Below are 15,463 nucleotides of genomic sequence, written 5' to 3'. Positions count from 1 at the left end.
GTGCAGATAAAATACAGTCCTTGGAAAAAAGGAAGTGCGGCCTCTTTGAATTCGCATATGTAAAACCCCCTGCGGTTTTGCATATGAGGACATAGTAACAATCATTTGTCCCTTAGCAGGTCTTAAAATTATATAAATACAGCCTCGGATGAACAGGAGCACAAGACATATTACATCGTGTCATGATCTGTTCAACAGAAATAAAGCCAAAATGGAGAACAGGAGGTGTTGCTAGTTTGTGAAAACAGCCAAAATTCAAGTATCCCCAAGCATGCACCTCCAGATGGTATCTTCACTTGGTCGCAAGTGGCCAATAGCCAGGTACAAAATGCGCCTGGCACCTGGCAAATTGCGAACGCTGCCCTCGCAGAACTACAATTCCCAGAATTCCCTTGGAAAGGGGATTGGCTGTTAAAGCACCCTGGGTGTTATAAGTGTGTGAAGGGACTAGGGCAGGCATAGGCAACCTTGGCTCTCCACATGTTTTGGAACTACGACTACCATGATCCCTAGCTAACAGGGCCAGTGGTCAGGGATCATGGGAGTTGTAGTTCCAAAACATCTGGGAGCCAAAGGTTGCCTATGCCTGGACTAGGGGGTCTCCTCACAACTTTCAGCACCATTAATGAAAGGACAGCTCCTATGATTCTTCGGGGAGAGTCATTACCATTGGAAGTGGTGTGAAACTGCTTTAAATGTGTGGTGCAGATGGGACCAGGATGAGAGTCCTCAGAGACCTGATATGTTGTTGTTGTTGTTGTTGTTGTTGTTGTTGTTGTTGTTGTTGTTGTTGTTGTTGTTATTTATACCCTGCCCATCTGGCTGGGTTTCCCCAGCCACTCTGGGCGGCTCCCAACCGAATATTAATAATAATAAAGTGACAAAACATCAAACATTAAAAACTTCCCAAAACAGGGCTGCCTTCAGGTGTCTTCTACAAGTCAGATAGCTGTTTATTTCCTTTGACATCTGATGAGAGGGCGTTCCATGGGGGGGCGCCACCACCGAGAAAGCCCTCTGCCTGGTTCCCTGTAACATCACTTCTCACAGGGAGGCAACTGCCAGAAGGCCCTCAGAGCTGGACCTCAGTGTCCAGGCTGAATGATGGGAGTGAGTACAGGGCTGAGGCTGTTTAGGGCCTTAAGGGTCAGCACCAACACTTTGACTGGTGCTGGGAAACATACTGTGAGCCAAAGTAGGTCTTTCAGGACCAGTGTTATACGGTCTCGGCAGCCGCTTCCAGTCACCAGTCTAGCTGCTGCATTCTGTATTAGTTGGAGTTTCTGGGTCACCTTCAAAGGTAGCCCCACATAGAGCACATTGCAGCAATGGCCATGATAGGGAGAATCTCTTTATCTTTCTCTCTGCAGCTCCTCGACATGTGCATGCAGAACTGTGGCCCGAGCTTCCAGTCTCTGGTTGTGAGAAGGGATTTCTGCAAAGACAGACTTGTGAAGCTCCTGAATCCAAGGTTCAACCTTCCTGTTGATATGCAGGAGAAAATCCTGACCTTTATCATGGTAAGTGCTTCTTTTCAATCTTTACCATTTCCCAGTGTCGCCAGGGTAGTAAATGTCTTGTGAGAGCTGTACAGTACTGTGAAGCGTCAGACAGGTATCCAAGTCTCTGCTAGTTTGCCTTCCTTTTTATCTTAAGCCATGGTTGGAAAGCAGCAAAGCTATAGGGAGAGTAAGAGAAAGTTGGGTAAGAAGAGCCCACCATGGCTGGCTATCGGCCTTGCTTTTAAGCCATTCCTTTGTCGTCCTGTCAAGTTCCTTGGCTGCTGCTATTGAGAAAAAGGAGGGCTTTTGCATAGTGTTAGCTCTGTTCTCAGTGTCTCTATAAAAAAAGCAAACAAAAGAATTGCCATCCTGCCAGCCAACCAACAAAAAGTTGAGTGTCTTTGCTCTGTGTGGGTGGGAAAGCAGGAGTTTATTTACACCACCAGTTAGCCTGAAATCACAAACCGGTGAACTTGTTTCTGCCCTTGGCTTGATTGGCTTCAAACCTGTTTTCATTGTGTAGCAGGGGCAGCCAGCCTGGATCACCTCCCAGGGTTTTCTTGTTTGGTTGCATCTTTCCCAAAAGAGAATTTCCCCTTTTTTTATAATAAATTTTATTCAATTTTGAAAACTTAAAACATATTGACTTCAAATTCAATACATGTTTCTCTTACAAAAGGAACAAGGTGATTTCCCATCCTAACCTCTGTGGTGTTTTTATTCCCACCAATATTCTGATGCATTATATGTCGAAGTACGGTCGTACCTCGGCTCCCGAACGCCTTGAGTCAAACATTCCGGCTCTCGAACGATCGGAAACCGGAAGTGAGTGTTCCGGTTTCCGAACGTTGTTTGGTAAGCCGAACGTCCAACAGGGCTTCCACTACTTCCGATTGGCTGCAGGAGCTTCCTGCAGCCAATCAGAAGCTGTGCTTTGGTTTTCGAACGTTTTGGAAGTCAAACGGACTTCCGGAATGAATTCCTTTCGACTTCTGAGGTACGACTGTATATCTAATATATATTTCCTCTATTACATTTATTTTCATTCTCAATCCGCTGTTCATAATCCAAATCCTGCCTGCAATTTTGTCGGCCTATAGTTCTTTCTCGAATATTCCGAAAAGGGTTTCTATTCTTCAAGTAAAAAATCACTCTTTCTCAAGCCTCCTCTCACAAGCTTTTGGTACTGAGACTGTGTGTGTGTGTGTGTGAGAGAGAGAGAGAGAGAGAGAGAGTGTGAGTGTGTGTGTGTGTATACACTATGGTTATAACTTTTTAACAACCTCATGTTCCTGAAGCATAGTTAGATGAACCGTTGCTGCCTAAAAACAACGGAGTGAACTGTCATATCCAAATCTTTTGAAAAAAGGTCACCCTGGAATCAATAAATCGATTTTTGTATATGTAACTGAATAATGTATTGTGTAATGTGCCTAGCATGTATTATAATACAGGAAAAAATTTCTAATACTTGTACAATGTTTTGTACATAGTTTCCTATTGCTTAGAATAAGTTGAGGTTGCAGTACGGATGGCTCCTGCTTCCCGTGATTCTCCAATGCTTTTAAAAGTTCTTTTACAGCTGTAAAAGTTCTAAATGGTTCGATAAAGTTTTTTTAAAAGTGCTAATACTTATGAGTAGTAATGTTACATATACGGTGATTCCAATTTTTCGGGGTGACTTTTTTTCATATCTGAAGAGAGTAAGTCCGGTTTTTTCCAGCAAAAGTTCATCTGTTTATTATACAGGACATTTAAAAAAAAAAGAAGTCAAAAAGTTATAACCTTCATGTGCCTGTGTACATGCGCAAGAGAGATGTAGAGGGAGAAAGAGAGAGGTGCCAAGTTCTATTTCAGGTGGAACATAAGAACCTGCCTTTGGTCCATTAGTTTAGTATCGACTGGCTGTGTTTCAGACAGGAGTCCTTCCTAGCCCTACCCAGAGATGCCCGGGATTGAATCTTGTGACCTTGTGCCTGCAGAGCAATTATTCAGCCACTGAACTACACTCCCTGCCCATGAGATGTGCTTTCAGCTTTCAAACACACACATATACACCATCACTATTTATTTATTAATTAATTGCATTGCCCTATACCAGGAGGTCCCAGAGCAGTTCACAGACCAAAATCAAAATATAAAACCACAAAATATATCATCAAAATAAAAACAACAACTCAATAACCACCACCACCCCCAAAAAAACCCCCACATTTTAAAAAGCACATAGGATGTCAATCAGATCAACCAAAGGCCTGGTTTAAAAGGAACATTTTTGCCTGGCACCTAAAGGTTTACAGTGGTACCTTGGTTCTCAAATTTAATCCGTTCCGGAAGTCCGTTCCAAAACCAAAGCGTTCCAAAACGAAGGCGCACTTTCCCATAGAAAGTAACGCCAAATGAATTAATCCATTCCAAACATTTGAAAACGATGCCTGAGACAGCAATTTAACGTGAATTTTACTATCTAATGAGACCGTTGATCCATAAAATGAAAGCCATGTACTGCAGTCACACAATCAATCAATCAGTAGCTGAACTGGATTCCACACAGTCACAAAAACAAACAGAAAAAGGGCTGCAAAATAAATAGCAAAAACAGACAGACCTCAGCGTAACACTCAAAATGGAAGTGTGGCACTCAAATCAGAAGCATAACACTCAAAGCGGAGCACATTCGGCTTCCATAAACAGTTTGCAAACGGGAACACTTACTTCCGGGTTTGCAGTGTTTGGGTTCCAAGTTGTTTGAGTACCAAGGTGTTTGAGAACCAAGGTACCACTGTATAATGAAGGCGCCAGGTGAACATCCCTGGGACGAGCATTCCGCAGATGGGGAGCCACTGCAGAGAAGGCCCTGTTCTCGTTTTGCCGCCCTCCAGACCTCTCGATCTCAGGGTCCAGGAAGGTTCATATGGAAAGCGGCGGTCCTTGAGGTATATTGTATTTTTGCAGGCCTTTCCCACACAATGCCATCACTTGGTCTGTAGACACAAGGAGAGGTTTGAAAGAAGCTCAGCCGTCCCTGGGAAAAACAGAGACCTCTGCTTTTGTCTCAAAACGAACCATCTTCTAAACAATAGCAAGGTTATTAGTTCTGACGGGTGTTCCATGGGTGATCGAATATAGTCGACAATGATGCCTTATTTCAGTAAACAACTGTTATTTTGGAATGAAACGTGTAAGGGAGCAACCTCTTGTTCAAACAAGACCTGAGAGAGACACACTCTTTAGTTTCAACCCTCCCCTAGCTGCTACGGTTTCTTGGCCTGCCATCCACCTACCCAAAGTGATACCTGCCTGAGATCCTGTAAAACTAGACAGGCGAATGAGGAATGAGGAAGAGATATGAGAATTGCAGAATAGCAGAGTTGCACTTTAATACGTTGTATTTTTAAAAGCACTGAGAATGGGATGAGTTGAGACAGCACCTGTGAATGGATGGGACCAGGTTGTGTTGGTGGGTGGGGGGAGAGAGAGAGAGCTGAAAGAAATGACAGCATTTTCTTCTTTGTAGGGTTGCTGTGTGATGAATCTCTCACTATGTATTCCTACCATTGCTGTGCCAGCTTTGAAACTATTTATTTCATCGGGTTTCAAACAGGGTGGATTTGATATAAATCAAATCAATTTAAATCACTAGTCAGCAAGAATTGATTTAAATCTCTTTTTTTGACAGAAAGACTCATTCTTGCTGGTATAATCTTCATATTTACCAACAGATGAAGGTTTCATTTTTGGAATATTAAATTTTCAGAATAGCTTTTACAGTTCTATCCAAAATGACTGATTTGGTTATACAATTAGAAATACATAGTCAGATAATTATGAAATTATGGTGAGGTTTAATAAGTTAACTGTTTATAGTTGGTACAACTTTTCTGCTATACTTTATTGGAAGGAGAAAAATAAGCATTTCCTTAATAACATTTTAAACAATTTATTTAACTAATACAATAACATTATAGCATACGCATCCATGTTTGTTAACTGATGTGGTTAAACGGGTTTTTTTTGTTTTTTTTAAAAAACCACCTTAGGCTGAGTTTTAGCACACATGTAAAACTTAAAACAAATTCTTATTTCGTGATGAAATATAGCATTTGGACTATAATGTAACTTAAATAGAAAACTACCTTTCAAAAGATTTTTCCTCCAAAAGCATTTTATTTTTAAAAAAACCAATTTAATTTTTTTTTAAAAAAAATCCAATTTAAATTTTAAAAATCTGATTTTTTTTTAAATCATTGATTTTTGTCCACCCCGGTTTCAAATCACATTTTGTGCAGAATTACCTCCCAAACTGTTTCACAGCCGTATGCAAAAATGCAACAATAAAACTATTTTTAAAGGGAGGGGGGAACCCCACTGCAGTTGTTTCTGTCTTATCCCCATTCTGTGAAAGAGAAATTGTGTTGAACCTTTGGCCAATTGCGTCTGTTTCACTGGGTCTGTGACAGACCTTGGTGAAGGGATCATTGGAGCAAAATAGGCTTTTGGTAAATACAGTCGTACCTTGGAAGTCGAACGGAATCCATTCCAGAAGTCCGTTCGACTTCCAAAATGTTTGGAAACCAAGACACAGCTTTTGATTGGCTGCAGGAAGGTCCTGCAAACCGGAACACTCACTTCCGGGTTTGCGGTGTTCGGGAGCCAAAAGGTCCAAGTACCAAGGCGTTTGGGATCCAAGGTATGACTGTATTGGCAGTTGTGGGGTGTGGGGGTGTGTGTGGAAACCTTAATTCTGTTTCAACAGCTTTTCTCTTTCCTTTTTTTTAATATATAAAAAAGACGTGGGCTCGAGGATTTCAAGGTGCTGTGGACGTAAGTGATGTAAAAGAAGTTTACCTGGAGCTGCTTAAGAAAGGGGTCGAGTTTCCATCTTTGGGAATCAACAAGGGGGCCAAGGTAGGAATACTCTTGTGGCACTACCCGATTGGAAACAGGATATGCTCATTGCAAAATCTGCATGTGTGGCAGAGTTGTGCCGGTTAATTAAAAAACAATAATGCACATTCGACAGAGTGATTTCCATGCTTAGGAAAGCAGTCATACGTTTCTGCCTTGGAGCATTTAAAAATCCGAGAGTGGGAGGAATTGTTATTTAAAAAACAGGAAATGTAGAGAGGTTGAGGTGCTTAAAACTGCCCACGAGATCCAGAATCCCAGTTTCACCTCTGTGAGTTAATGCAAACGTAGGCATCCGGATTGCCTTCTGGGCTTTGTAAATTTCCTCCAAAATAAAAACAAATCTCAACACGTGCAGGCAAAGCACAAGGCATATTTTGAAGGCGGGATAGGAAGGAGGGAGGAGTGTAAAATTGGTTATAAAGCACATTATGGACTTAAAAAGAAAGAAAGTAAGGAGTCTTTTTTTCCCTCCAGGCTTCATGGTGACTCTGAAATAACCTCACAATTTCACCTGATTAATTTAGGCACAGAATAGAATGCAGAATAATATATATTTGACAAGTGTAGTACTAATTTCTCGTTTTAAGTATTGTAGAGTATGGAGTTATGTGACCCCCTGAGCCAAGGCAGCCCTGTATAGGTTTTTTTTTAATGTTTAATGTTTCATTATGTCTTTATATATGTTGGAAGCCACCCAGGGAGCAACCCAGCCCGATGGGTGGGGTATAAATAATAAAGTAGTGGTAGTAGTAGTAGGGACCCAGGGGGCGCTGTGGTTAAACCACTGAGCCTAGGGCTTGCTGATCAGAAGGTCGGCGGTTCGAATCCCTGTGACAGGGTGAGCTCCCGTTGCTCGGTCCCAGCTCCTGCCAACCTAGCAGTTCAAAAGCACGTCAAAGTGCAAGTAGATTAATAGGTACCGCTACAGCGGGAAGGTAAACGGCGTTTCCGTGTGCTGCTCTGGTTCACCAGAAGCTGCTTTGTCATGCTGGCCACATGACCTGGAAGCTATACGTCAGCTCCCTCGGCCAATAATGCGAGATGAGCGCGCAACCCCAGAGTCGGTCACGACTGGACCTAATGGTCAGGGGTCCCTTTACCTTTACCTTTAGTAGTAGTAGTAGTAATTGTTGCTGTTGTTAACTAGGGCGCCCCTATTTTCATTGGAGGGTATGAAACAATAGAACGGGTTTATGGTTCCCCAAACAACAACACCCTAATATCTTATTGCATTGTGTATCCACAGCCTTTGCCCCCGGTCTCTACAAAAGTACCATGCAGTAGTCCCAGGAGGGGCATTTTAGGATCCCTTCCCCCATCTACAGTCATAACACTGATTCCCGAACAGGTAAAGCGCCACTATTCATTTTAATATTTTGCAACTCAAGGAGTTCGTTGTCACAACCCACTGGCTTGACACGGGGGCTTCTAAATCTTTTATTTACTTACAGTAGCTGCATGTTGTCCAATAACAGTGTTTCTCCGGGTAGCTTAGAACAATAACCCATCGAAAATGCGATGGCAGTCAACAGAACAATAAAAAACTACATAAATATATTAACGGCAGCAAGGAAAACAGTATAAAAAATACCTTTATCTGGCACTGAAATGAGTATAGGGCAGGCATCAGGCGGTATTGCATTCAATAGAGGGTAAAAAGGTAAAGGTAAAGTTAGGTCCAGTAACACAAACATCCTGTCTTCATCACGTCCCACTCTGTGGAATGTAAGCATACACTGTCATGTGATAGACAACAATCCCATGAATGCAAACACGGGGAATGAATCTTTAACATTTTCATCAGAGAAATGGCGGAGGGCATGGAGTCATGCGACCTCTGAGCCAAGGAGATACAACCTTGAGAAGAAATCTGAAGGCAGCCCTGTATAGGGAAGCTTTTTAACGTTTAACTATATTTTTAAATATGTTGGAAGCTGCCCTGAGTGGCTGGAGAAACCCAGTCGGATGGGTGGGGTATAAATAGTAAGATTATTACTATTATCATGGAATAGTCCCTATTTTCACCAGGGAAATGTTGGAGGGTATGCAATATTTATGCATGCTCATAGAGAATCTGTGTGGCACTTACTCCCTGGTACGTGCATTTAGGATTGCAGCCTTAGTTCAGCATTGAATTTTCTAATCTGGGTAGCCGAAGGCCCCTAAGAAACTTACAGCCAGGTATAATAATAATAGTCATAATAATAATTTTATTATTTATACCCCATCCATTTGGCTTGGTAAGCCATCCCTGCAATAAATAAGTCTCTGCTACAAAGCTGCCAGGACTTTCAGAGCACAAACCACGACATGCAAAATAATTTTTTGCCTTGTATTTTACTGCATTTATTGTCCTGAACAGATCGGAAAGCTGTACAGCGAACTGGATATGGTAAAGATGAATGTGAGGGTCATGTCAGCCATCCTGAAGGAAAACGTCCCTGGGTCAGAAAATCCAGACGATATGGAGCTTCTCCAGGTACAGTACCCCCTTTCGCGCTTTTGCTGGGATAGTTAATGAAAAGAAAAGGTAGGGGTGTGTGTGTGTGTGTGTGTGTGTGTGTGTGTGTGTGTGTGTGTGTGTGTGTGTATTACAAGATTGCTATTGTACTTCATCAGATCTTAACCCATTACAGTATTTGTATGAATATAATTTTATTCGTCCATGGCAAGTCTGTGCTTTATGCAAATTGTTCACGTGTTGTGAGTTTGTATAAGTCTTCAATCCAATTGTAGAAGGGAGCCGCATTTTTATTTTTTCCAATTCATCAGGATCAGTCTTTTTGTTGTGGTAAGAGCACGGAGAGTCGACTCGTCTTGTCCTTTTGTAAGGTTCCATGTGCTGGGTATAGAATTCAAGAGGATATTTTGCTCTGTAAATGTAAGGTTGTTCTGTACAGCTCTGTTGATGGTTTCAGTTACCTTCTGCCAAAAATATTTGAATATAGGGCAGCGAAAAAACACATGTTTGAGAGAAGCATTATCCCTTTTGCATCTCCAACAGTTAGATACCTTAGCTAGCCCTTTTTTAAAACAAATGTAAGGGGGTCCAGTATATTCTAAATATTATTCTTTGTTGTATGATAATAATTTAATAATAATTTATTATTTATACCCTGCCCATCTGGCTGGGTTTCCCCAGCCACTCTGGGCGGCTTCCAACAGAAAAATAAAACACAATAATCTATTAAACATTAAAAGCCTCCCTGAACAGGGCTGCCTTCAGGTGTCTTCTAAAAGTCTGGTAGTTGTTTTCCTCTTTGACATCTGTTGGGAGGGCGTTCCACAGGGCAGGCACCACCACCGAGAAGGCCCTTTGCCTAGTTCCCTGCAACTTGGCTTCTCGCAACGAGGGAACCGCCAGCCGTATGAGCCTCAGTTTAAGGTCCAGAGACACCCTTGCTATAGCAGTTAAAACAGTAGTTAATGAAAAGCAAAGGTGATGGAATATGTGGACTCTCAATGCATTAACTTGCACTCTGGATTACCAAGGAGCGGGACCCAGCACCAGTGTCTAGTGTCCCTGTCCAGTTCCACTTGATGCCCCCCTTCCCCAACAAGCTTACTGGGGGTGGAGCACTGGGTGCTGCCACCATGGGCATCTGTGGGGACAGGCTGGGGCAGGGCAGCCAGCCTAGAACTGTGAGAAAACCCCCAGGCAAGGTAACTGCAGCTACCATCTTGATTTCCCCAGAGTTCTATTATGGGGTCCAGAGATATTCTAGGGAAATTAAGATGGCAGTGTCTGCAGCCCCTTGGCCCATTCCTGTCCCTCTTAATCTGTGCCAGTTCTAAAATGTAAAAAGAGAAGAAGAAAAGGTTTAAAACAGAGATGTCCAAACTTTTCTCAAAGAAGGCCAGATTTGATGAAGTGAATATGCGTGAGGGCCGACCAGACTTGTTGACCTTTTTTTAGGACTGGAGTTATTGAGCTTTTGGGGTGGGGATTTCCCCCCAAAGTTGTTGTTGAACTTTTTTTTTTTAGGATTGAAATTGTTGTTGAAGAACTGCCACGGGGGCTGGATTTAATTGACCGGCGGGCCGGATTAGGCCCCCAGGCTGGACTTTGGGCATGCCTGGTTTAAAAGAACTGAAGAGATCCCAACGTTATAGAGCCTATCAGACAATTATTTCTCTCAGAATCAAAATGGGTAATCAGGTTTAAAAACAAAGCACAAACCCATTTTGAGATAAACAAAGCACAAACTCTTTTATATATATATAAAGCAAATTACATGCCCATTTTAAAACAAATTTTTGGTTAATAGTTATATCACCAGACTTCTTTTGCACCCATCTACCACAGATGGAATCCATAATGAAGAAAACCATGTTCCTTGATGTGGCTTTAAATGTAAACAAATCATTTTGGAGATTTCCCGCAGAACTGATTTCTGTTTTGTAACACAACATAATCCTTAATAAAAGCTTTTTTTTAAAAAAGGTGAAATTCTGGGAGGTAGTCTTGGAAAAGGAAGGGGGAAAGGGAGATTTCCCTAATAATATGTTTCCTTGTCGAGAGAAAATCCCGTCCGAGGCTTTTTCTTTGAGCACTTCAGTAATGGGGAAATGTTTTTGCCAAACCCAGTGGCTCTAAATAGTATAATGTGGATTTCCATAAACAGACAAAGCCTTCATACTATTCTCTCCTAATGCCAAGTTCATGTAAAAAAAGTTATCTGTTATCTCAAAATCACTGTTTATAAGACTAGATTCCACCAATACAGTGTGACCTGGCTCCTTTTAAAAGCTGTCCTTCCTACTTACTGTATTTTATTAAGCATTTACAACACGGCGCCCCATAAAGATTTGGCCATGTATGGAAATCTAAGGAACTGTTTTGGGCAATATCCATTTCAGAGAAGAAAAACGGTCACTTCTCCGAAACACTCCCTCAGGCAAAACACCTATACGTTACCTGCTCAGAAACCAAGAGGACAAGAACTTAAAAAAAAGAATGGGGAGGCGGGAATACATATAATTTATTTAGGAGACCATTGTAAGCAGATGAAAACATTAGCAGGATTTTAACCATGCTGGTAAGGTAACAAGAACTTTGGACAATTTAGATGGGTAAAAAATTTGGATAACTGATATGCAGTTGTAAATATTGTCACTAGGACCCATGGAGGGGATGGAAGGAAGTATTGAGATTCGGAGTAATCTCTTTATATGGTTTCTTAATTGACTTTGTTAATTGTTTCTATTTTTAAAAAGTAAATAAAAAATATTTACAAAAAAGAGAGAAAGCCTTAACACACACACACACACACACACACACACACACACACACACACACACAGGGTTTGGTACCGACAAACCCATGGTGGGGAATCCAGATTTACAGCATGAATCCCTTTTCCCTCCAGCGCCTTTTGATACTTTTAATGGGATGAATTTTCCACGTTTGTGTGGCTTTTGCTGTGCCCTCATGTGGCAAGACCTGGTACTTGTGGTATGAGGGCATGAGTTTCGCTCTTGTAGTAAAATGCCGGATCTCACCACATGACGCTGCATTTGGAGGAATTAAATCACCACACAAAATCATTGTGGTAAGCCAACTCATAACAGAAAACCGGTCGTTGTTCCAGAAAGCCACGTGAGACGTGAGCCTGAAGAAATGATCTGTGGGAGAGCTGTGTGGCATAAATGCCACCTCAAAAGCACAAAGATAACATCATTGGGTTGGATGCAGTCTTAGTCAGAAGGAACCCACTGGAATCAATAGGAGGAACCCGAATACCATCAATTTCAATTGATGAACTCGAAGTCTGACAAAGGCTAAATCAAACCCATCGTTTCCTATTTTGCCTGCTATTTTCAGTTTCCTTTTTATTTATATATTTAAAGAATTCGCCTATCGTCTCATCGAAATCCAGGAGGCAGGGAGTTAATTTGAAGGGGCTTCCCCTTTCTCCCTTTACACTGCAGACATGAACTGTGTACAACCGAGATGTCTAGAGATCTCACATCTTACGGATTTAAAACTCTGAGGAGATACGCTTCACTACTTTGTAAATCTGTGGGAGGTGCTGGGAATCCATCCATTCACATGGATAAGTTTAGAATCAGCCTTGTTTCTAAAAAGAGATGGAGTTCTCTTGCTCTTAGGAGGTCAGAGATAGGTGTGTACATGGTGGTTTTTTCAGTATTATAATTTATGTTGTGAACCGCCCTGAGATCTGTGGGTATAGGGCGGTCTACAAATTTAATAAACAACAACAACATTAGTGTGTTAGGTCAACAATAACATTAATTAGTGTGTTAGGCTGCCAATTTACGGAAGGCCATCTCCATCCCTAGTGACCTTCTCTGGCATTAAGATGTGCAGAGGGGAATACCGTATTTTGATAGCTCATTCTCAGATGTGCGGAAAATGGTGTCCTGGGAAATAATTTTATTTAACAGCCCCTGAATTGTGGAACTATCTCCCCGCAGAGGTGCATCCCAATTCTTTATTGTACAGATTTCACCATGTGCCAAAGACGCAACCTCTGTATCCTGACCTGCAGAGTGAAAGGGTTGCATCCAGTTAAGTCCTACTGGAAATAACAAACCTAACTTGGTTGTGACCGTTAACCTCAGTAGGGATCAGGTGCACCAACTCCATGGGGCTGAGGCCTATACAGCCCCCCAAAATGTCTGCTGGGACAGGACTCGGCCCTTTCAAATATATGAAAGGATGTCATATGGAGGAGGGAGAAAGATTGTTTTCTGCTGCTCCAGAGAAGCGGACACGGAGCAATGGATTCAAACTTCAAGAAAGAAGATTCCACCTAAACATTAGGAAGAACTTCCTGACAGTAAGAGCTGTTCGGCAGTGGAATTTGCTACCAAGGAGTGTGGTGGAGTCTCCTTCTTTGGAGGTCTTTAAGCAGAGGCTTGACAGGCATATGTCAAGAATGCTTTGATGGTGTTTCCTGCTTGGCAGGGGGTTGGACTGGATGGCCCTTGTGGTCTCTTCCAACTCTATGATTCTATGATTCCCCAATCTTGAGGGGGACACAGGAGGCATGGTAGGATGTCACCCTGAACCGCGCGACATTGGGAGACACTGAACAAACCTAGTAAGCCTCTCCCAATGGGACAGTTGTCACGCACACAATGTGCATGATGTCACACAATGCGTGGTGCACATGACGCCAGCCTCCCAATGTTGGGTGCAACTCAGTGCTTGTGGTAGGGCTACTCTTGAGTAGGACTAGCATTTGATACAACCCAATGTATTTTGCTGAATTCGTACTGTTCTGTTCGATTTGGAATAGCTCTGCTTATTTTATAATTGTCATGTTTTTATAATTGTATATTTTGTTGTTGTAACCTGGCCTTGTACCTTATGGTGAAGGGCGGGTAGCAAATCTTAATAAACGAATAAACAGGGAAGGTCTGCAATCTGGTGAATGGTGAAGCTGCCATATGAGTTTTGCAACTGCCCAGAAATGTGAACTCCTCACTTTTTTTTTGGACAGCTTAATTTCTCTTGTGTTTTGGGGCGTTCCCGATTTTGATCCGGGGCTGTCATTTCTTCCCCACCATGCAGTTTTAAAATGATATAGAGCAGTGCAATTAACAACATAATGGCGCGCACAGCCACCTCGTAAAAACAGCAGTAAAAAAGAACAAGCCAATTATATGCACTGATTTATTGCAGTTTATCTGTAGAAACTCAGTTCTCAGTTTCCTCCCACACATGCATCTTTTATAGGTTGGCTTTTGTTTGTTTGTTCCTTCCGCCAAAGCTGAAGGATTCTTTCTCGGATATGAAGTGCCTGCAGTTTTGTTTTGTTTTTATAAAAAAAACAACCCATACAGAGTTTCTTCATTGATATCTCTACCCAGGCCAGTTGGAGATATTTTGTTGTTGTTGTTGTTTAGCCATTTAGTCGTGTCCGACTCTTCGTGACCCCATGGACCATAGCACGCCAGGCACTCCTGTCTTCCACTGCCTCCCGCAGTTTGGTCAAACTCATGTTTGTAGCTTCGAGAACACTGTCCAACCATCTCGTCCTCTGTCGTCCCCTTCTCCTAGTGCCCTCCATCTTTCCCAACATCAGGGTCTTTTCCAGGGAGTCTTCTCTTCTCATGAGGTGGCCAAAGTATTGGAGCCTCAGCTTCAGGATCTGTCCTTCCAGTGAGCACTCAAGGCTGATTTCCTTAAGAATGGATAGGTTTGATCTTCTTGCAGTCCATGGGACTCTCAAGAGTCTCCTCCAGCACCATAATTCAAAAGCATCAATTCTTCGGCGATCAGCCTTCTTCATGGCCCAGCTCTCACTTTCATACATCACTACTGGGAAAACCATAGCTTTAACTATACGAACCTTTGTAGGCAAGGTGATGTCTCTGCTTTTTAAGATGCTGTCTAGGTTTGTCATTGCTTTTCTCCCAAGAAGCAGGCTTCTTTTAATTTCGGGACTGCTGTCACCATCTGCAGTGATCAAGGAGCCCAAGAAAGTAAAATCTCTCATTGCCTCCATTTCTTCCCCTTCTATTTGCCAGAAGGTGATGGGACCAGTGGCCATGATCTTGTTTTTTTTTGATGTTGAACTTCAGACCACATTTTACACTCTCCTCTTTCACCCTCATTAAAAGGTTCTTTAATTCCTCCTCACTTTCTGCCATCAAGGTTGTGTCATCTGCATATCTGAGGTTGTTGATATTTCTTCCGGCAATCTTAATCTTTAAGAACTTGGAGATACTACTGCTGCATAAAAACAAACTTTTGAATTGGTGTGCATAGCATGGGCCTTTTCTAAAGCATCTCTAAGCTTCTGGCCTTTGGTGATTTGGAGCTAATTTTCTACCCTTGAGGCACACCTCAAGGCTGTTGCAGCATCAGAATGACACCAGGTGTTGTGGTGTGAGCGCCCGACAAGTTGTGTTTTGTTTTTAACTATGAGACTAATTAATGGAGGACATGATGACTAAACACAAGAACACCATTAATGGTCACCAAATGCTATGTGCAAACAATAATCGGGGATAGGGAGACTTTGACCCTCTCAGATGTTACTGGGCTACAATTTCCACCGCCCCCCTGACCGCTGGCC

General features: G+C 42.2%; 1 protein-coding gene across 2 annotated transcripts in view; it reads left to right on the top strand.

Moving 5' to 3' along the window:
- Positions 1 to 15,463, top strand: part of TOM1L1 (target of myb1 like 1 membrane trafficking protein) — a 52,646-nt gene that overhangs the window by 23,803 nt on the left and 13,380 nt on the right. For both annotated transcript variants that reach the window (XM_035103829.2, XM_035103830.2), the window contains 4 exons: positions 1,371 to 1,520; positions 6,294 to 6,410; positions 7,660 to 7,761; positions 8,776 to 8,892. In XM_035103829.2, the coding sequence (XP_034959720.2) occupies positions 1,371 to 1,520; positions 6,294 to 6,410; positions 7,660 to 7,761; positions 8,776 to 8,892 (486 nt within the window). The remainder of the gene's footprint in view (positions 1 to 1,370; positions 1,521 to 6,293; positions 6,411 to 7,659; positions 7,762 to 8,775; positions 8,893 to 15,463) is intronic.

The sequence above is a fragment of the Zootoca vivipara genome, chromosome 2 (genome assembly GCF_963506605.1).
Source record: "Zootoca vivipara chromosome 2, rZooViv1.1, whole genome shotgun sequence".
In the NCBI taxonomy this organism is placed as follows: Eukaryota; Metazoa; Chordata; class Lepidosauria; order Squamata; family Lacertidae; genus Zootoca; species Zootoca vivipara.
This window is presented reverse-complemented; position numbering and strand designations above follow the sequence as displayed.